This window comes from Pan paniscus, chromosome 13, assembly GCF_029289425.2.
Source record: "Pan paniscus chromosome 13, NHGRI_mPanPan1-v2.0_pri, whole genome shotgun sequence".
Classification (NCBI taxonomy): Eukaryota; Metazoa; Chordata; class Mammalia; order Primates; family Hominidae; genus Pan; species Pan paniscus.
In genome coordinates, this window is record NC_073262.2 from 94,837,318 (window position 1) to 94,860,686 (window position 23,369).

At 33.4% G+C, this 23,369-nt stretch overlaps 1 protein-coding gene across 1 annotated transcript in view; it reads right to left on the reverse strand.

The window, feature by feature from the left end:
- The window catches only part of TMEFF2 (transmembrane protein with EGF like and two follistatin like domains 2), a 240,162-nt gene that overhangs the window by 214,270 nt on the left and 2,523 nt on the right, over positions 1–23,369 (reverse strand). The window contains exons 2-4 of the mRNA XM_003825291.6: positions 22,510–22,619; positions 15,148–15,277; positions 10,440–10,466 (exon numbers count right to left, since the gene is read on the reverse strand). Coding sequence (XP_003825339.1) covers positions 10,440–10,466; positions 15,148–15,277; positions 22,510–22,619 — 267 coding nt within the window. The remainder of the gene's footprint in view (positions 1–10,439; positions 10,467–15,147; positions 15,278–22,509; positions 22,620–23,369) is intronic.

Consider the following 23,369-nt stretch of genomic DNA (forward strand, 5'->3'; position numbering starts at 1 on the left):
TTAAGGACAATCATCCTGATGTAGATTTTCATTGACTTAGTCTTGGAATATGAATGATGTTTAAGCAAAAACATGGGAAGGGTTTCGGACAAATAGAAGAGCATTAGCAAAGCATGGAGGTATGCAATCAATTGATGGTCTATCCCACTGAACTACTATCAACAAAAAGTTATACTGGAGTGTCAAGTCTGAGGTAGAGAAAATGAATGATGTGGATGGAGAGCCAGGAACTGAACCAGTTCTGGTGGTCTTTGTATCTCCTGCTGGGAAGACTAATTTTTATCCTAAGGATGATGGACAGCCATTGCTGAATTGCAAGTAGGGGAATTATATACTTAGATAAGTATTTTATGTAAATATTCTGACTGTGCAAGTAAGAAATATTTTAGGTAGGCAAGTATGGAATTGTGGAGACCTGTTAGGAGGCTTTTTTCCAATGCTATAGATGAGAGATGCCTAAGGGCTGAAATATACTATTGGTGGAGGGTCTGAAGATATAGATCTGAGAACTATTCACAATAGAAAATCCACAGAGTGTGCTGATTTGTAGAATTGGACCCACTTTACAGCTCTGCCACATTCTATTTCAAAGCAGTTCTGGCATAAGGGAGCTCTCTCTTACTGAAAGGCCAAGGGAGTTTCCTGAATCAATGCCTGAATGTGGCTGGGCAGCCTGAACTTCAAAGGCAGTGTGGGCATGAGCTTCCAGAATATAACCATTTAATATCACCCCACTATTTAAGATGCAGTATAATAACTGTACTACTAATTCCTTTTTTTCCTTTAAACTGCCAGCTGTGTTTCTCTTTAATTATATTTTAAAATAACAGCTATTTTAAAGATAACCACATTGAAGTTGCTATTACAGTTGTCTTTTGAGTAACTGAATAAAATTCTCAACACTGTAAAACTCTCTAACCCTTAAGGATTAGATCTCAAACTATATCACGAGGCTCAAAGGGGCCAGAAGAGATGACACTGTATAGCTCCACATGTCCTTTCAACGACTTGCCACCACTACCACTTAAATCAGTGTGTCAGAAATTCTACTTGCCAAAGGTCATATTTTTCTGCAAGTGCTATGTTCTCTGGAGAGGATAGTCAGCATATCTGTAATGACTTTCACACCATCTCAATGCCCACAAGAACATGCAAACTTCTCAATGTTGCCAGGACCAAATATATGCAGAGTACACCATTTTTTTTTGTAGATGCAATTATAGAAATGGGTTCCCTCTCCAACTGATTCCACTAATATGTTCCTTGTGTTTGTGGCCTTCACCAAAAGAAGGTAATGACAGAATAGCAATCCAGTCAGCCAAATTACAGGAGAAAAGAGTAAGAATGCAGCTAGAAAATGAGAAAAAAATAGAGAAAAAGTTCAACTTTATAGGAAATGTTATTTAATTTGGAATGAATGCAGTTTAAATAACCAATCTGCAGAATAGGTTTGTGGAAGCACCAGGCCAACATTATTTGAAATCCAGTTAATTCTCCCTTTATTCTTTTCAGAGAGAGATCAGCAAGGAACACAAAATTAAAAGATTTTTCAGAACTAGTTTACTAAGTGACAGGCACTGGAATAATTCTTTTGGTTTGACTCATTGAGCCAGGATGCCAACATTATTCAAACATATTGTTTTCTATTTATTCCTGGATTTTTTAAAATCCCAAAGCTGTAACAAGTGTGTAATTTACCAGAGAAAATGAAATTGCTCTTTGTTAAGTACACATTGAAAATCATATCCTATAATATGTATTGTTCATTTAGTACATTGAAAGAAAAAGCTGTATTTTCAAATCCAAATTTGAAACAAATTCAATGCAATTTGGCATGCACTGCAGCATGCAGAGACATTCCTATGTCTTAAATATTATCTGGAATTAAAAATTTCAAAAAGAAGAAGGATATCTTAAAACCCCAATATAAAAATACCTTATGAGGATTAAAAATAGATTTGACTACAGCAAAACCTAGGATATTTTCTCAATATACTCAATAAAGGACCATACACAAAGTCCCTCAGATGAGTAGCAGAGTGATATGTCTAAAATAGACAAGAGATACTGTGATCCCCAAATCAATGACAACAAGAGAAAAGAAACTTTATCTTTTTTTTCCTTTTAATTGCACAGGTCTCCCTGCTTTCTCCCTTACTCTCTTACTTCAGCAAGGCATGTTCTCAACACAGCAGCCAGAGTGATCTTCTAAAATCACCAGTCAGATTACAACATTCTCCTCTCCTTCAGACCCTTCCAATGGCTCCCTGCTCACCCAGAAAAAGAACTTTCTGTTTCTGGCCTTGAGGGTCACTCCCACTCTTTTTCCACATCTTCAACCAAGCATCTTCTCACTCATTTTAGCCCAACTAACATCCTTGATGTTCTTGGAATATCCCAGACATGCATCTGCTTCAGAGTTTTCTCATTTGGAGTTCCCTTTGCCTGCAATGTCCTTCTCTCCCTCATCTGCAGGATTTGCCCCTTCATTCCCTCCTGATCCTTCTCCAAGGCATTTCTGATCACCCCAAACAAATTAGTAACCTCTCGTTTCCCTTCTATCACTTTCCTCCTGCTGCATCACACTCATTACCATATGACAATCTGTGTTTTTCCTTTTTTGTTTACTGCTCATGTCTCTTTCCAAGAAATAAGTTCTACAAGGTTAAGAATTCTGTTATTTTGTTGTTGTTTTATATTTTACAGATCTTAGTGGATACCATGGTGCAATGTCCACATTCTTCCCTCCTCAGCTACTTAGAGTATTTCACTCAGATAGCTCACAGTTGAGTCCCTCTCCAGGTCCAGTCTGCAGTTGAAGAGAGCTGCCTGGCCCACGGTATGCTCCCTTTTGGGAACTGTCCACATCAATGGTGATTAATGGTGGGGTATAAAAGCTCAGCCCTGCTTTTCCAATTGATGACAACTAATAAGGGCCATCCCATCTTGAGAACTCATATGGGCCACGCTGTGTAGCTTTTTTTTTTTTAACTGCACCAATTCAAATTCACCCTCTTCCCAATCTTACTTTCTTCCCTTCTGCAGATTCTGATCCTGAGAGCACAAGTCCCTAGGTTTCATGTGCACAAATCTCAACTTTAGAGTACTTTCCTGCATACCATACCAGGGTCACAAATAAAGAAATGAAAAACACAGAGTCTAAGTAGCCTGTCCAGGATCAGCAGCTACAGTAAGTACTGGCCAGTAGTCTGGCTAGTAAGTGGTGAGCCAGGATCATATCCAGAGTCTAGAGCTCTAGAATATGTGCTTTGTACCACTACCTTCTACTGCTACTTACACAACTATCCTATATATATTTTTAGCAATGATTTAAAGTATCTCAAATACCTTAGAGTGAATACTTACAGAAGATCAGGAATGGGATTAGGGTTAGATAAACAAAGGGGAAAAGTAATAGAATAGTTGGCAATCATGAAGTCCCATGGACTGAGGTGTGTGATTAACTTAGATAATTACATTGAGTAGAACAGATGATTTCAGAATCAAAAGTGAAAGTGGGAAGGGGATGAGGAGATGTAATAATAGAATGTCATCGGACTGCTGGTAGAATTGATGATTTATATAAACCATAGAAGATGATGTCTGGTATAGTTGTTGCAAAGAAGTACAAGAGGTAGGGCAATCTTGCAGACTAGTTTCCTTCCTTCTTGAAGTTCAAGGACTGGCTTAGTCACCATATTTACTGCATAAAGTGCTCATCCTTTCTGATCTTCATCTACACATCCAAAAGCTGTTGCTGTGGTTTAAAAGGGTGGGATAAAGACAGGATAGCTAATGGGTTCAAAAATACAGTTAAATAGAAGGAATAAGATCTAGTGTTTGGTAGCACAACAAGATGACTATAGTTAACAATGACTTATTGTATATTTCAAAAGAACTAAAAGAATACAATAGGAATGTTCCTAACATGAAGAAATAATAAATGCATAAGGTGATGGATACCCCAATTACCCTGATCTTATCATGATACATTGCATGCTTATATCTAAATATTATATGTGCTTACAAATATATACAACTATTATGTGTTCATAAAAATTAAAAACTAAAATAAATGCTATAATAGTGCTTTCTATAAACTATACAGCATTTTATAAATCATTATACATGAACATAGGGATTCTTATAGATTTAGCTAGTTCATATTTTGACATCAAGCAGAATTGTAATAAAATCTTCCCATCAATTTTAAAAGAATCTCTTTCTAAAAAGTTTAATCCCCTAAGAAAAATTTTGCAATGCTTAGCGCCCTCACAAACATTCTTTCTTGTAAGTATACAGAATCTCCTACATTGTGACTCCCTCCTACTTCTTCTTTATTGGTTTTCTATAGAGGCAATATACCTGCCACTGTAGTTTTAAGAATAATTATGTACTGTTTTGAAATTTTAAACATTATTCCTTATTTCTTACCTATCTTGTGTAACTGCATTTCCTCTGGATGCATTTATCTTCTATTATGTGTATTAACACAGTGATTCCACTTGCTTTCAGGAGTCAGAGCTAGCTGTGTCTTCTAAATACTAGAAACTGTATTGGATTCTTAGAGTTATTACTATCCCACCATCAATACTTTAAGCCATGGACTTAAAATCACTAATTAAAAGATTCAAAATTCTAATTAAACCCTTCGGAGAAATTATATTCTTATAGTATATGGGAATAAAGAGCAAAGGTAACATAAATTCTTTTAATTTCATTTTGAATTTTTTGGAGTTCAAAGTTATTTGCATTACTTAATTTTAATCATCTTTCCTATAGATACATATTACTGTTTCACTGACAAAATAAGTGAATCTCCCAGGAAACTGAGAGCAAAAATCAAACAGGCATTCTTCAAGTCAGCTAAAAATCTAGAAGGCAAATCTCCTGATTCATAATCCAAAGCCATTTCTATCATACTACACATAATGATTAACTTTCTTTTCCTATGTATAGTTTTTAAAAACCCATATGGATGATTCAGACAAAAGTTTGTAGCATCTATTTCACATTCTTAAGCAATGTGCAGAAATTCAGAGAGCTATTACTGCTCTACTGGAAGAAAAAAAAAGTTATTTTTATTTGTAAAAGCGTATTCATGTGTGAAAACAAACTATAGCCATGCTGATAACAAAGGTCCCTTTCTCCTCCCTTTTCATTTTCCATCATTCTCACTTTATTTTCCTCCTTCTGTTTGCTTTCTATATTTTTCCAATTTTGTTATCCATTACATGGTCCTCATTCATTCTATCTCTATTTCATTACTCCATTGCTATACTGTTCTTCTTTTAGGTAAAGAGAAAGTAAGATGGATTTCAACCTAAGAAGAGCTGAGATAAGATTTCAATTGAAGTTCAGATGGCTATACGCTCATCTCCAGCAGAACAGCAGCTCTCAGGTGTGGCAGAGCAAAAAGAGGATAGTTTCTGCTTTCTTCCCATATATATTGCCTGGGAAGAATTTCAGACGTGTCATGCTTGGTAGAATTTCTCTATTAAATCAGTATTTCAGCAGAAGTTGCTTACAATTGACACCTGTCAGACTTTGGCTGTAATGTGAGCCCAAGCGCTTGGTGGGGGGAACAAAACATACAACCATGATGAGGTATGTTGTGTTTGCCAGACTTTGACCATGATAGTGGAGAAGTGGAAAAGGTATGCTGGTTGGAGAGGGAATTAGTACAGCAACATGGAAGGGAAAATTACTTAGCCTTTTACAAGCATATTTTATGGAATAAATATTCAATTCCTTGTTATTTACAGTATATTTAACATTTTATTTCTGCAGAGGAATAATTTTCTTTTCATAATTAGAATCATAATTTTTTCCATTGTGTGCTCAGAAGAGAATTTACATGTAATCTCCATGAGTGTAAAGAACTGTGTCATATTCATCTTTACAGCCCCAGAAATCTTGCAAAAATACCTAGGTTATAGTACTACCTTCCTTCAAGTCAACCAAATTACTAAATATTATAAAATCCACATTAGAAAGACAAGGATTTTTTAAAAATTATCTCCAAGTTTCAAAGTGCTTAAAATATTTTTGCCAGTTTTTAGCAGTTCACATAATCAGAAATAGCAGCCCAAGATCTACAATGTGTTGCCATGTAAACCTTTCTTGTTCTATCCAATATGTATATGAAGCAAATGTCTTAATTATGGACATCTTTAGTAATGTTATATGAAAATAATTTGTACTGGAATTTTTTCATTAAATAAAAACCGTATGTCAACTGATTTTCTACACCAAATTTATCATAACAACAATTATCTGGATAATTCACATAAAAATAAGGCTTTTTTATACAAATAACAAACATAAGTTTAATTTGACTTGTTGTACATATCCAACAATAACCTATTAAAGAATTATCTTAAAATTGTATATAAATATATAAATTGTATAAGTAAGTTCCGTGCTTCCTTTTATCTCATGAAATAAAAATATACTTATTGTATCTATGCTGTGTATCTTAGATACATTTTATTTCTATAAACATTATCATACAACTTCCCATAAGATGATATTAAAATTTAACTGTGGATTCTGCTCATGTACAGCAGGATAATACATTTATAATTATTTTGATAGTTAAAATATGGTTTTAATTTCACCAGACTTATTTATTTTTCAGAATCTAACAAAGATCTAAGCAACACATAAATATTTAAAAAAAACAGAAATGGAGATATTCATAGCATTGTCTTTATAATATGACTGAAAGACTTATAGAGAAAAGCAGGGGTTAAAAATTATTCTTTAACCACCCACACACCTCTGAATTTTGAGAGGAGGCACCTTTAATACTTTTTCTTCCTGCAGTATTTGTTGCTTAAGGAAGTTTGTGGGTGGATAAGAGGTTATTATCCCTCCTACACACACCCGTTTTCTTATTTACAACATTAAACTTCCATATATAAGTACCTGAAACACCAATTGTTTTCTTTCTATCACTTTCTCAAATTCTTTGGAATTTGGACCACATATTACCTCCCTATAGCACAATTCGCAGTTGTAGTTTATCTTGAATTTTTTTTTGTCAGGTGTGAATCTATCCAACAAGTTTATTTGATGTAGATGCCTTTCAAAACAAACGTTTTTGTTCGAAAACAGAGTTCCATAAATGGCAGGTCCTATGTTGAAAACTAATAATACAAAATTATCTTTTGTATTAATGAGTTTTCTTAAACACTAAAAGAAGAGGATACAGTCAGCGAAATGCGACAGCCAAATATTAAGATTTGTATGAAGTATTTGTATCTTATTACTCTACAAATTTCCTTTAGGAGAGAATGCATCTTTGTGGGTCATGTTGGAAGCACAGTAAATGTGTTTTATCTCAATACAGTTAACTGTTTGAATTGTTCCAGCTGAATAAATAGGTCAATGGTTAAAGATTTTAGAACTCCCTATAAAATGTACAATAACAAGTTAAAATAAATTTTATAAAACCTTTATGTCCCTTTTATATTGCAGTAAAAATGTTCTCTCAAATGCAGTAAATGACAGACATACCCTTGTGCAAATGGGTTAAGCTTAAATTATTTTTAGAATAATCACGTCTAATTTTCATTACTAATGTAATATTCATTCACGCTAAAATATAGGAAAATTTTTAAAAAGTAATAGTTGATATATTTTTACATGGTTTTAGATTTGTAAGTTTAATGATATCATTTATGATAGTCACACATGATAAATGTTTTACAAGTAAATTTGTTCCCTTCACTCTTTTGTTCAGTGTACTCCATTTTGGAATTATATTAACTTTTGTTAAAATAAGAAATTAGAAAATAACTATTAACCATCCAAAGTGATTGCCAAGTAAACCCAATTATTAATTAAATACACATTACTGAGAATATGTTATATAGAGATTAGTTAGAACAATCACTAGTTACAATTGTTGGATTAGCCAAACAATCACAAGTTATTCAATCACTTTTCCTTTATTCAAAAATAAAGGAAGCTGATTCTGCCCTCTCAAAACCTTGGTAATACGAATTCTACAAAAATACAGAGGAAAGTCTATCATCTGTATAAGAGAGATAGCAAGTCAAATATATCTTACAATTACAACCCAATGGATATGTGAACTGAATTTGTGCATGTTATTCTAAACTAGGTTTTTAGGTTTTAGTTACTAAGCATTTTTGGCCTCCCTCAATAAAGAATTTAAAGAAAAGTAAAACTAATAGTCTTACAGAGCAAAGTAACATGTAGACTAGAAAAACAAGCAGTTCTGTTGAGAAAAACCTGATCAGTCTCTAATTTTAAAAATTGTATGCAATTAGGAGCAAATACTCATCACCACAATTTTCAGAACTGTAGTTATTTAAAAGAATAAGCTCAGAATTAAATGTGTTATATGCTTTTTTTTCCTAAAGCAAACATCGGAAGTTGTTTTTGTCTTCTCCAAGTTACTATGAAGCACCTCTAATTGAAAGGAAGAGTGATTAAAAAACAGAAAAAGAGAAAGAAAATAAAGTGTTTTCCAAGTGATGTTTCACTTATATGGTATAAGTTATACATGTCATATTCGTGAGATTAAAATTATTTCCTGAAAAAATGTCTTATTCAGATCACAAGACAACATAATGAACCAAAGATTTTAATATAAAACGCAACAGGGAAGAGTGAGTTTGACTTCATTTTCATTTGCATGTGCTAATAACAATGAATGAAAACTAGAAACTAGTATGTGAAACAAAGTTCACGTCTTATTGTTAGAAAAATAAAGATATGAAGTATACTATGGTAGGATAGTCAAGCAGAAAAAAGTAAATGATGATGCTTTAACAGAAAGAGAAATGAAGACATTCTTGGTATGTTTTATTTTGTCTTTAAAGATGCTAGAAAATTAACAAGACTGGTGGGTAAACAGTGGAACAGTTCAGTCTCAGCACAATATTTGCAAAATTAGGTAGTCTACATATAAAACTAAACAGCTAGAAAATATACAGAATTTTGCATAGAAACTATTTCCTTACAAAAGTAACATTTTAAAAAATTAATTGATTTCTTATTAATAATATTCCCATGGTAAAACATCTACTAAAGGAACTGCCTTTTTCCTGTCTTTTTTTTTTTCTTTAAGATTTAATATGCTATTCTAAGGTCTTATTTTCAAAACCTCTAGGGACGCTTTCTTGGGAATACTATATTAATCAGCTAGGAAAAATTTTATTAGAAGTAGAGAAAGACTGTCCAGACTTCAAAGGACTGTCCAACATCATGTGACATTGAAACATATTCTATGCTTGAGTCTTGACTGCTGTTCAGTTTTAGTCTTTAGGAAAAAAAATTGTGTTTCAATCTGCTGCTGTTCAGTTTTAGTCTTTATGAAAAAAAATTGTGCTCCAATATGCTGCTCTAATTATGTTCTGTGGGTATTGCTTATTTGAACTAGTTAAGTCTTTCATTACATAAGGAAACTTGATAAATCTTTCAAGTGTTTCCTGAACTAGATAAAGGGTGCACTAAATATCTGCCACCCTGAACCCAAGGCCTTCTTTTACTTATCTTTTATCAAATTCTGTGTTTAAAAACTAAAATCAACTTGGAATAGCACATTTAATTATTTTACACAACTGAAGCAAGGTCTTGAGAGAATGCTTTTATTTGTTTTGTTTTTCTTAATCTTGAAATTATATATAGGTTGTGTTTTGTTTTGCTTTGTGTGTATAAAAGTCTAATTTTGTTTGAATTTCATCGGGAAAAGTATTTGGGACATTTACAATTTAGTTTCAATCTATAGGTAAAATCTTTATTTGGTAGTAAGTACATTAGATCAAACTTTTAAAGTTTCTCTCTCTCTCTCTCATCTTATATACTTCCCTAAACAAAACTAAATAATGGGAACATATATCATACTTTAGTAAAAATAACTATAGATTTAATCAAGGAAGCAAAGATAATATTTTACTTTCATTGGACTTCATTTTATCTTTTTCACTTTTATGAACTAAAGTTCCTTCAGTTTCAAATTATAAATCTGATAATTAAAACCTTGTCTATATGGTAGGTTATGTATGTCTTATTAGCACCTAGTAATTGAGAGCAGTGTCATATATTTAAAAATCCAATATTTAAATGATTTCCTCATGAATTCTTTCTTCCCTGCCAAATATGCTTACATGCTTCTCTTCAGAAGTTTTTACATTATGCCTATCCATATCAAAGATAACTTACAAACAAACAAACAAATGAACAAGGAAGGTTAACTGGAGATAGAGTATGATTCATAAGTATGCCAAATAATTTGCACGGTATATACATGTACTTAATATGGTGACAATTTTTTATGGTTTCATCTTTCCTAAAATGCAAAATATGAAATTTGTCTTAAATATCTGAAATGGAACATACATAAGTAAATATACATAATAATATCCACCAGTAAATCTTCAAATATGTAAAAAGGCAACTCCTACCTCCATCTCCAGATCCTGATCCTGCATCTGTGGGGGGAAAAATTATATTTGCTAGTAAAACATATTCAAAAATATTTATGACTTTTTAAGCTCAAGTTTATTTTCTTAGTTTAATACTGCAATAATATTGTTTGAGAAAAATACTAATATTTAATCCAAAAATGTACATTCACATCAATTGAATTTAATATCTATTAATGTAACTTCTATAATAAATTATCCATCATTTTTATTCCAAAGCTTTACGAAAACATTATTGCCCCGTTTGGAAAATTTCCTAATCTCGGCTATGAAAAATTCCTAATCTTGACAGGCTGGATTTGGTGCCGTTAGCAAAATAAAGTATTAAAAATGAGATGCTTGTAACAATCAGTAAGTTTCAGAAATTAAATAGTCTAATGCGTGTGGCAAATAAACCCATAATTAAGGCTTGTATTCTTGCAAATTGCATATGAACAAAGAGAAAAGCAGTTTAAAAAGAAATATATTTTATATGGGTGTTGATATGTTTTACGAATACCACAATTGTGGATGATTCCATCTGTGTCAAATCATCCTTTGTTTTTGAAGTCAGTAGAAGAGAGCTTAATTTTTGCCTTTGTGCTTAAAGTCAGATATTCACTAAATGATTCTTGCAGAAAAAATCATACTTCCTCTTCTGGATTTTTCTTTCACCACTTCTTCTCTCCCCTTCCTTCCTTTAATTACAATTGGTCAAAGTTGTCTATTTCTGGGAAGGTAGTTCCCAGAAACACAAAATTTCAAGTTGAAATCAAAACCATTACGATTCCATCTGCTTCTACTTCTTAAGTGTAGACATCATCTTCCTTCTGACTTTCCATTTTTGTTTGTTCACAATACATTTGGTTATGTATTTTAATGTTAATACAGGGAAATAAGATTAATATTGATATTCTCTACCTGATGTGCCCTCATCCCACAGTGAAATCTCACCCAGGGTTCAAGACTTACACCAAATGCCACTCTTAAGAATTTATGGTCCAATTAAAATAAAACATGACTTTTACTTGTTTGCTTCCATGATACTTTATTGAGAAACACCACATAGAAAGAGGCATGGTGTCTGAAAATCCACAGAAGGCTGACAAATATGGAAGAAGGAAGGCCTTCCCAGCAGCCCTCCTGTTTGTCATGTATTGGCATTAGCAGTACCATGAAGGAGCAGTAGTTTGAACTGTCAGTCTTGTTGGAGGCCCACATTAACTAAATTTATAGAATCTAATACTATTATATTAGAATGTCAAGTAATCAATTAACTATTAATGTGACAGGACATATGTCTTTGGATCAGCATATCTTTTCCTTAAAGGCAAGTTAATTGGTAAAATAATTTATGATAAAAATTATTCTTAGTAAATGTAGAATCAAACAAGGATTTTAATCATAAAAATTGACTGTTTAATGATAATAGACCAAGAAAGACTGATGAATTCATGTTGATATTAGAATATTCCTACCAACTAAACTGACTGTCATAAGTCACAACACCATCTCTTTTGGACAGAACAGTGCTTGGGTGCTTAATGTTTGTCAAGTTTCCTTTTTGTATACTTTCACAGACAAAAATTTTAATTGATTGTATTTGCATTAATTTGAAAGTTTAATTCAGTATTACTTATTCTCATTCAGGGCTAAATAACAGGTTGTGGTATTACAGTGATAACACATTCTAAATATATTTTAGTTAAATGTATATAGTTTCTTTTGAATTTTCCCCTATAAACTTCTTTAAGTCAAGGAAAATGTGTTGTTCATCACTCTACACTTATATGAACATAATGGGAAATGCATAAAGGCTTAGGAGTTACAAACTCCAAACCTTACTCATTGCATGACAGAGAAATGTTATTCAACCTTGCTAAGCATATTCCTCCTGTATTCAATGGGTATAGTAATATCTAACCGATTGGGCTATTTTGAGGCTTACTGCACAGTAGCATATCTTAAATGCTTAAGCACTGTCAGGAACATAATAATTAAAATGTATAGTAAACATCTTGCTTATTCATCTACGAGTATTCTAATAAATACATATGATTGGGGAAAATCAGAAAAAAATGCCAATAGTATTTTAGCTTGTATTTCCCACATGCATTTCTAAAACTTCAAGGGGCATGGTCCTTAAGACAATATTTGATTTGACACAAATGAAACAGCCAGGAAAAAAAAGAAGGAATAGTTTAGAAAAATGATCACTTAAGTCCATGGCATCATTATGAAATCGTTATGGGAGGCTTTAATGTTTTTCTCTATTATATGATAAGTCATCCTGGCCAACTGATGATAAATAGCCTACTAAAGTCTTATTGGTAAGACAGAAACACCTAAGAAAAGAAGTCATGCTGTTAGACCTAAATCTGAGCTCCTAGTTAATGCATTTCCTACAAGGCAAAAAGTTAAATTGACGGTAAGACCATTGAGCAGATTTCCCAATAAGAATCCACTCTCTGGACAAAAAAAAATTAAGTTCAATGAAATATAATAAATATAAAGTTATATCTTCTACTGCCTATTATTCCTAGAGCTTACAACTTGCCACTTCCATTCAGTGTCAAACAGCATTAAAAAATAAATGGGAAATATACAAAGAAAAGAATGAGAATCCCTTTTAGATCAAAAGTCAGAACCCCAATTTATTTACAGTCAGACCTGGTTAATCAAAATTACTTTGTTCTCTCTGTCATTATTCAGATCAAAAACCTTTTAGATTTACAAGTCCATGGAAGATGCATTCAGCAAGACTGGCTTACTAATTAAATCCTGTAGAAATCTAAGTATGTGAATGAGCTAAAGATGGATTACTCGATTGTGATTAAATTTTCTACTTGGCTAAGTATTTATTTTCATAGTATAACCAGCACATCAGGGACTAGAATGGAAAGACTTGAATGAATCAGGAGAATGTGATTATATGCGCTGACAAGAACTTGGAGGTTGGCAAGTAAGAAAGAGAGATTTTGCTACATTGGCCATAACCGTAACTTCTGGTCTGTTTATTATAACAATTGCCTGGCAATTCTCATGTGGCTATTGTTAGAAAAGAACAGATATCCTCCATGATCTTGATCTTGAAAAAGCAAATCCTTTCCTCAATACTCTACGGTATTTGCCTTCATCCTTCCTGGTTCCTGGGATTTTACTTTTTTTCTATTCAATTTGTCCTAAAGTACTATTTCTCATTTCTTTGGTATGGCTGACTGATTCCTCATAATTAGTTTGCTCCTTGTCAAACTTTCTATATCCCCCATCCTTAGTATGAGAGCAGCATGCTGGTCCTCCTCCTTTCCTATTGGAGAAGGCTGCCCATTGACTCTCACATATTGCTGTTTCTTTTATTCATGACTTGTCACTCACAGACCAAGCAGCAATGACCTGTTTGCTTTAGCAAATAAACAAATGGAGTACCAGCCCAGCTTGCCTCCTGACCACCCTTTCATGAAGAACATTCACATCTGAGCAAATAATCCCTTAGGAGAAAAGACTACTTACAAACCAAAACCAAAACAAAACATCATCGGCTATGAGATATGATTCTATTCTCTTTCTTCTGCTAATTCTCAGAAACTTGGGTAGTCACCAGTATAACTTAGTATTATCAATTACTAACAATCAATATGCTTAAGATAATCTTTTAAAGAATATGAGGCTTTTCTCTTTGCTCATTTTCCACCCTGCCCCAGTCACTTAGCACATAACTTTTAACATCATACCCTAGATTAGAAATACCTGTTATCTAAGAGGGACTTTTGAATAAATAGACTTTTCATGACACTATTCTCTGCTTCTATTTTTAGAGAAAGTTTATAATTGACGACGTTGTTATTATTCCTGAATATGCTTATATCATCCAAATTCTCAGGAATTATGACTTTCCAGAAAGATGCTTATTTGCCATTAAGAACAACTATTATGGCACCTTACAGCCTCTACAATATATGTGATTTTGATATCAAGCTTAACTTGAAAACTCAGCCCCATTTTAAAGCATTCCCCATTTTAAAGCATAAGCTCTAACAACCACTGTAGACACAAGGAAAACTTGAAAAGCTATAGAGCACATGAAGTCACTCTTTCTTCTTACTTCCTTTATAGCATTGTTGGTAAACCATGACTAAAAAACTTTGTAGAATCCCAGGTTAATTGAGTCAGAAATGACAAATGTCACTAGAAATTATGTCCATTACAAACACATTAGTCAATAAAATCTACTAAATAGTAAGAAGACCATTTTGTAGAGCTGCTAAGATTAGACGTCAACTTCAGAGCCCAAACCTGCAAAATTGCCTTCCAGCAGATAATGCTATTGTTCAAAACAAACAAACAAACACAAATAAACAATACAACTGTATTCATACATAGTCAGGTTTCTCCATATTTGGCACGTTGGCAGTCTATCTAGATTTCTAATTATATGTGGCTTTTATTCAACCTGCCTGTATTTCATTTAATGACATACGTGCTTAAATCTACCAGTGTCCTTATGGTAGATATCCTCTTTCTTCCAAAAGTGATTTGAAATGTAAAAATGACAAAGAATAAGAATAACAAATGTTTTGAACAAAACAATACAGGCTTGTCTAGTCAACATATATTCTGAATTATTTATTGGGAGATAACAAGAAATGAAAGACATGGTTTTTGGATTTGGAATCCATGCAGAAAGTTTCAAAGAAGATCACACACATACCTGTGGCACATGATCCTTCTGACACCACAAGTATCTCACTCTGCTGTTTGCATGCAGCCTGTCGCAGGTAACACTCATTCTGGTAGCTCTCCCCATTGGAGCCACACACAGGCACATAGTCATTGTTGCACTGGGAAACACACAGATGTAAGCCTATAGTTAGTACTGGAGATTGTATCCCTCTGACACGATGAACAGAAATAATCATTTACCAAAGAAACCACTTGTCTTCATTTTCAATGATTCTAATTGTGTCCAATAAGTCTTTATAAGGGCATCATTGAAAGATGCACAAAGCCAATTTCAAGTTAGCCAACCAGTCATTTGATTTAGATAGGGCAAAAATAAGCATCTAAATTGATCAGGCAATTCCCAACAAAGTGACTGGACAAGTAGCACAATAAAGATATAGGAATAAATATATTAATGCTACTTAATATTATTTTTAGTATGTAGCCCATATGACTTGATGGAAAAAATTAAAATACAGTTTAATTTCAAGCTATTAAAAAACAAAGGTAATGTCTATCTGTGTTAGGAGTGGAAATATATAGCCAAAATGCCAAAGAAATCAATTAACTCTTAGTTGTTTTTTTAATTGAATTTAATTGAATTTTTATTGAATTCTAGTCCTTGTAAATTTCCAAATAGTCAGATAAGATACTGATTTACTTATTTTTATACCTTTTTAGACTATTGTATATTGATGTGGATATGGTCTAGAGAGAAGCAAAACTATGGAACTCAGAGAAAAATTTCAACAACTACTGAACTATAAGTCAACTTTACCGACTATTCCAAAGTATGTCTATTAATAGATATTCCATAAAGAGAAAAGTTCATTTTTAAAAAACCTCATTATTAAAAAAGTACACATATTACAGTGAAAATTAAGGCAACCAACAGGGTATAGTCATCATAATATAATCATACTCTAAGGCATTAATGATACTTGGCTTTGTCCTATGCCTGCTAATTACACCAGGGATGTGATTATCTCATGATTACTACTACTTATGTGCTTCATTGTTTAATTATAAAAAATATAATGATCAAGATTACTATCTGTATATGCTCACCTATGCCAGAAACTAAGTAAGGAAAATCATACTTACAGATGCATGTTAAAAACTCTGTTTTACTTTTGATTAATATATTTGAATCTTTGATGTGCTGTGAGTTCAGAATACATACAAAATAAACCAATAATACAGTGAGATGGGTAGTAAAGTTTAAATATATGTGATAACAAACCTAAAACCCTATCATAAATAAACCTCAACTCAAGAATGTATGCAAAAGAAAACACCTCTCAACATGTTGATAATCTGATTGATTAAAACCTGAAATTTATTATTTTACTCTATTTCCTAACAATACCTAAACCTCCTTATTCCTAATCAACTATTTAACTCTTGCTCTTTGCCTTTATATAATAATAGCTTAATTATCATAACAAATTTAAATGTCAATGTTCTTTGAAATGAAAGCCTAATTCTATAAGTTTTACTTTTTCATATATTATTAACAACTTAAATATAATGTTTTGGTAATTGTAATCAACTTTTTTCCAAACAGTAAACCCAAATGGTATGACAGTCATATTAAGATGACCATAATTACTAACAGGATGCTTTAGCACATATTTTATAAATATTCTTTATCTTAATTTCTACAATATATAATCTAGATATTCTGCAAGTCCTCTATATAGTAATTCTTTTCCACAGTTACATTTTTGTCTCCCAGACTCAGTCTATGTATGTGATTATATTTTAAAAACTGATTTGATTAGAGCTTTTCACTAATCTTTTGCTAATGTTTAACTCAATCAGCAACTGACTTCTGATTAGGTGATACCTGTGTAAGCACTGTTTTCCAGGAGCTTTCCAAAAATTTGTTTTAATTTACATCTGAAAACTGACTCACCACAGGCCTGAGCATCTCCACTACCATCCAAGAAAGAAGGCAAGAGCAAAATGCCTGTAAGATTTGAATTTTCCAATGAGTAGCACTGAAGAGACCACAAATAAATGTGGCTTGTGCTCATGCCAGAACTGTGGCCAGCAAGGCAAGTGCAGGGATAGGTGCTTGATAAATGTGCTATGATCAGAACCAGGGACAGGAGAATGTAGGTAGGATTATGTTGATCTATGAACACTACAGTGGTGTCTGAGCACATGGAGGAGAGACAAGAAAGAAGGAAACAGCTGGTGACATCATGATCGATAGACTTGCCGATCCTTTCAGTAGACAGAAGAGAGTCATAATGTGTCTATGGCTAGCTGGACTAGTTAACATCTCACGCTTGAGGCCTGGCATTCTTGCCCCGGGCTACCTTTCAATCTCCATCTCCATCCCTGCTTATAATACTTTGTATGTAGATTATTTGGGTCCGTGTTTTCTTCTCTCCGATCCTTAAATTTTATTATTTATCCTTCTCAGATTACTCAAATACAGAGTCAGTGAACTGGGAGTGGAGAGTGGAAAGTATTTATTATCTCTCCCAAGTGCTAGTACACAATGCTGATATGCATCTTAAAATATCGAATAAACTGATAAAGTGCTCATATGCCGCTTCTGAGGGATGCAGTAAGCCAAATTCGAACAGTTCTAAAAACAGAGCTGCCAAGTTCCATGCACAAGCCAAAAGGGAGATTTCTACAGAGCTGAAAAGAGCTTAACTGCAGATTACTGGCATGATGTTTTTGGCCCTTAGTATCAAGACTTGCACTTATTAATATGAAGAACACCAGGAGGAAGCACGCTGTAAATCATGAAAGCTCACGAGTGGGAGTCTAGTCCTAAGTTGTCCTATCTCTTTCACTGTCTTGGTGTAGGACCTTTTGTATATTAGTTAACAATGAAATATTTAACAGGTTTATAGCCTAGTTTTCCCATTTGAAATGCTTACCTGGAACTTTTGGGAAATTAACAAAGTCATGTTTTTAAAACAAGAAATATCTTGTAATACTCAGTTATACAAAGAAATGTAAATTATTTGCTTTGTATGATATGTATTTTAACTAGTAGAGTTATCATCTAACTCTAACATCAAGCCATGGCATTTCTAGAATTAGAAAAACAAGAGGAAACAGGCTAACCCTAAGCATGAAATAGCCTAACTACTGCATTAAAATATGCCAAATTATTGGAAATAGTTTTTAGTAGTATTCATGATACTGCTCAGTTTCAGATGAAGGGACAGACTCAGATGTTAAGTGACCTGCTAAAGACCACACAGTTGCCTGGTAAGAGGAAAAACAAGACTCAAGTTCAGATGGTTAGGTCCATAAACGTATGTGTTGTACAAACTTCCTCTCGGGAAAAAGTGATTCTATTTTTCTATGTTTTAAAAATCTTATGTTTATTTTCCAAATAAGTGTTTTTCAGTAGAAGAATTCTGTTCCAAAATGGGCTACCCACCACACTAGTGGATTCAATTACTTGGCACACTAGAATGCATGAAATTCATTTTTGCTACAAATTAATAAACATTATGTGAGAAGTTTTTCATAGGATTTATTGCTTGTTTGATTAATACAGGTTTTTTGAGCTGAGATTTCAGCATCTAGAAGCTTATGTATGACTTATGTTTTATATATTGCCAGCACCTTCCACAGAGTCTGGCATGTAGAAGGTGCTCAACAGATGTTAAGTCAATTCTGTTATATTCCCAGTTGTCAAAGGCTTAAGAAGAATGGCTTGGGATATGGTATATTTTTCTTCCAAAAAGGAAAAAAGATTTAAAAAATCTGCATATGTTCCAATCCTTTGGCTATTCCATAAGTAATTTTTACTTTTCTGTGATTTATATTTCCTTAAATGTAAAAAAATTATGATTTTAAGAGCGGACAGGCCTGTGACTATGGTGGAAATGACTCTGTGTGCCTTCCCAGGCTAGGTCATTAACGGATGTAGCTTCTACCTGGCTCTTTCTTTCTCTCTGGATGCTTGACTTTGAAACTCAGCCACTATGCTATGAGGAAGACAAAACTTGCCCGTGCAAAGAGATCAACATGGAGAAGAACCAAGGTCTTCAGCTGACAGACAGACATATGAGTGAGAACCCTCAGATCAGTATAGCACCAAGCCTTTGAATTCCCTCCCCTCACCATCAGCTAATGCCAAAGAGAGCAGAGGTGAGCTGTTTCGATTAAGCCCTACCAAAATGGCAGATTCATCAACAAAATAAATATTCATTGTCTTAAGACACTAAGTACTGGGCAGTCTGTTACGCAGCTTTACTAATAAGAACATTTGTAGATCTAAAGCACGACTTATTAAATAAAAATATTTAGTATCTGAATTAGGTAATACCTGAAAAACATAAGGCTTCATCATATTTTTAAATTATAAAGTGGTTATTGATCATTGCATGACCAGGGTTATCTATAAATATCTGCATGTATCTCCCTTCCTTTTTTCCTCCCTCTCTGCCTCCCTCCCTTCCTTCCTCCCTGCTTTTCTATCTATCTATCTATCTATCTATCTATCTATCTATCTATCTATCTATCTATCCATCTACTGTCTCCAAATTTTCATCCTCATAATTATTGGGTTTAATACCTGGGTGATGAAATGATATGTACGACAAACCCCCGTGACACATGTTTACATATGTAATAAACCTTCACATGTACCCCAAAACCTAAAATAAAAGTTTAAAAAAGGGGGGAGAAAACAATTATCTCACCGGGTTGTGAGAAATAAATGAGATAATATGTTTGAAGGACAGAAATCAGTTTATTTAAAATCGTCTAAGAGAGGTGAAGGCTAATAATGTTTACTTTAGTGTTCCAGTGATAAGGCAAATTGAAAACATTATAGATATAAAAATATATGCCCATTTCTCTTTGAAATTTATCTCTCAGCTAGAAAGACTATAGATTGCAGGCCGGGTGTGGTGGCTCACACCTGTAATCCTAGCACTTTCGGAGACCGAGGCGGGTGGATCTCCTGAGTGCAGGAGTTTGAGACCAGCCTGGGTAACGTGGTGAAACCGTGTCTCTACTAAAATTCAAAAAAATTAGCTGAGAATGATGGAGTGCACCTGTATTCCCAGCTACTCGGGAGGCTGAGGCACAAGAATTGCTGGGACCCAGGAGGTGGAGGTTGCAGTGAGCCAAGAGGGCATCACCACTATCCAGCGTGGGTGGCAGAGCAAGACTCTTGTCTCCAAAAATTCCAAAAAAAAAAAAGGAATGCACGCTTGTACCTGAAAAGGCAGCAGAAAAAGAAACAGAAGTTTAGAATAATATATAGGAAAATAGATTTTCAATACCTCTCCCTTTTTATCAGATACTAGGGCTAAAATAACAAACACCAAAAACTCAAATTCTTGTATTGGGAAAAGACGGACTCAAGAGACTCTTAGCTTAAAATATCCTATTTATTATTCTTCATGCAACTGATACTTTTCTTTGATTTTCAACTTAATTCGGCCACTCTATATTCTTGGTATGTGCAAAGTCTACATTTTCCACTAGGGAGATGTTTATTTTTTCTTGCCAGATTGACAACTATTGCAAAGCACAAACTAATAGCAGTAGTAGTACACTAGTACATTTAAAATGCCACAAGGATTACAAAAAAACAATTTACATTTTAGTTTCTTACACAGACTTGCATTCGTTTCCACTCCCCCATCTATTCCACTTAACAATTATTTAAATTAATGACAAACATGACTGACCAATGTATGAAAAACACAAATATTTTTGTTGATAAAAGTTTTACCAAAATCTTCTGTGGCACGTATAAAATGAAAACAATTCCTTTAATAAGAAAATTATTTATTTTCATTTCGTAGCATTCATCCCTTTAGAGTTCTGTCAACCCCCTTTTTTTTTTCTCCTGGTGAAATTCTCTGGGACTTTAATTAATGATTTATCCAACTGTGCTTTTTCCTGTTTAGTTAACATTTGGGTAAGTATGAATTGGGGAGTTCTCATACTCTATCTCTCTTGTAGTTCATTGGAAGTACATAATGGCACTGTTTAATGTGGCTGCAGACCTTAGAAGTTGACGTTACATGCATATTAAATATGCATGAATATGTTTCTGACACTATGGTATGGTCTAAAAAACTGTACAGTCAGAGCACTACTTACCCACCAGGAGGTGGTGCACTTTACAAATATCAGTTGTCTTATTATGTTTCTTAGAAAGAAGAAAATAATGTCTAAGAAGGTTTTAGCATTTCTAAAAGCCACTTAAACTTTATTTAAATGTGAATTCTCTTCTCTTTCTTAGTGGGAGGTCGAATTCCATCTAAAATATTTAAATTTCATCAATAATTCTAAATATTACTTATTAACCAGATATCTAGGTCTAAATTTGAGTTTATTGTTTTTATTTGTTCTATATCTTTTTTTATTCTTACAATCTTAGAAAAGTTTTCATTATCTCACATATAGTTTTGTTTATGTGCATATTTCCTGGTTGAATCATATTGTCAGATTTTAAAAGTATTTTTAAAAGTAACTTAAAATGCTCAAGGGCAAATATAGGCTATTAGTACAACATCCATGCTACTTGAAGTTCTGCATGATTATATGAACATTTTGAGAGGAAAGGTTTTATAATTTACATGGTGGAAAGCATTTGTTAGCTAATGACTATACTAATGACATTAAAAGTTCTATCTTTAATAGATACTAATAACCCAGTTTTGATCATGCCAGTAGTGCAACTTCTTTCTCTCTTTATTAGTTAAAAGAAATTAACACAAGAAAAAGTACATTTCCTGATGTTCATAAAATGACTTGTGGATCTAAATGCTCTTCTGGATTCCTAGGGGATTCAGTTCTAATTGAGTGTGGTACCTATGAAAAAGCTGATATACACTAATTAATAAGTTCCATGATTTCCAAACTAGAACAAAGTGTTGAAGTTACACTAATAAGGAGTTACCTTAAAAACCTAGTCAGGTTGCAAGGATAATAAAGGCCAAGACCATTAAAACAGATAGCAATAAGATAAAAAGATGATAGCCCCAATCAAAAAGAACAAAAGAATATGTCCACACTTCTTACCCCCTATTTTGACTATTATCCCCAGTCAATTCACTTTTAAAGTGATGCTAGAAGGGTCAGAGAAACATAATTTTCCTTTGACATCCCAAAAGCACAACCTGAAGCTTTCTACCTCCAGCAGCATTTATAACTTTGGCATATACATTTCTCCAAAAAGCGTATGTCTTCTTGACATCACTTGGCTCTCTTGCTAGTACTTTTGCTTGGTGCCAGCTTCCCTCTTAGCTTGCATAGCTATAAATTTCCAAGTGATAGGCTGTAAAGGGAGATTCCTGCTTTGCAGTCTCATTAATGAATTAGAAGATGCAAATATAAGACTTCTTACCTTGAACTGACAGACGCAAGTCACAGTGTCTCCAATTCTTAAACATTCCCCATCAAATTTACAGGTGTTGGTGTCACAGAGGAAGAGATCATTTTCTCTGTCATCATAACCTCAAATTCAAAGAGAACACTCCAGTCATTAAAACATCTTACAGATTTTTAACAAAAAAAGCACTACTTTGAAGCTTTAAAATACTTGTCCTAAATTTTAAATCCAACAACTATAGCTGTACTGCAAGGTCACTGTCTACTGATAACCTCAAAATCTAGTTAAGTGATCAATATTCGTTTCCATTTTCCACAATTCTTTTCTAGTCAATTCTCCTTTAGTATCCTTTTCTGTTAGTGCTATTTTTTAAAGCTTGTGTTAATACTGACAGTGGTGAATGAAAGCTTAACATTTGCTTCCTGTTTTTTTTTTATTTTTTATTTTTGCTCATTAGGTGGACAATATTTATGACCACAAAACTCCACATTTTGGAAAAGAGCTAGTGATGATCTCTGAATACCCTTTTACCATTTCCCCATCTTTAATTGTTCTTTTGCTTCAACGACTGAAACAACCCCTTATTTGAAATGTATCCAGACAAAGAGGAAACAAAGCCTCAATAATAAAGATAAACAGGCACAGTGTTTTCTGTGATGGTCTGTTTGGCTCAAATGAAGATTGATCACCTCTAAGTTAACAGGGGTGGAAGCGGGATGCCAAGTTCTTGACAACCTATCTGCAAAACCAGTTTATTCTCTTTAGTTTATGCAGTCCCCTTTAAAATATCTGGTAAATATGTAATTTCTTGATTGCAAATGTCAACTTCACATTTAAGTTAGTTATTTCCTAAAACAATGCAAGGGCTAGGAATG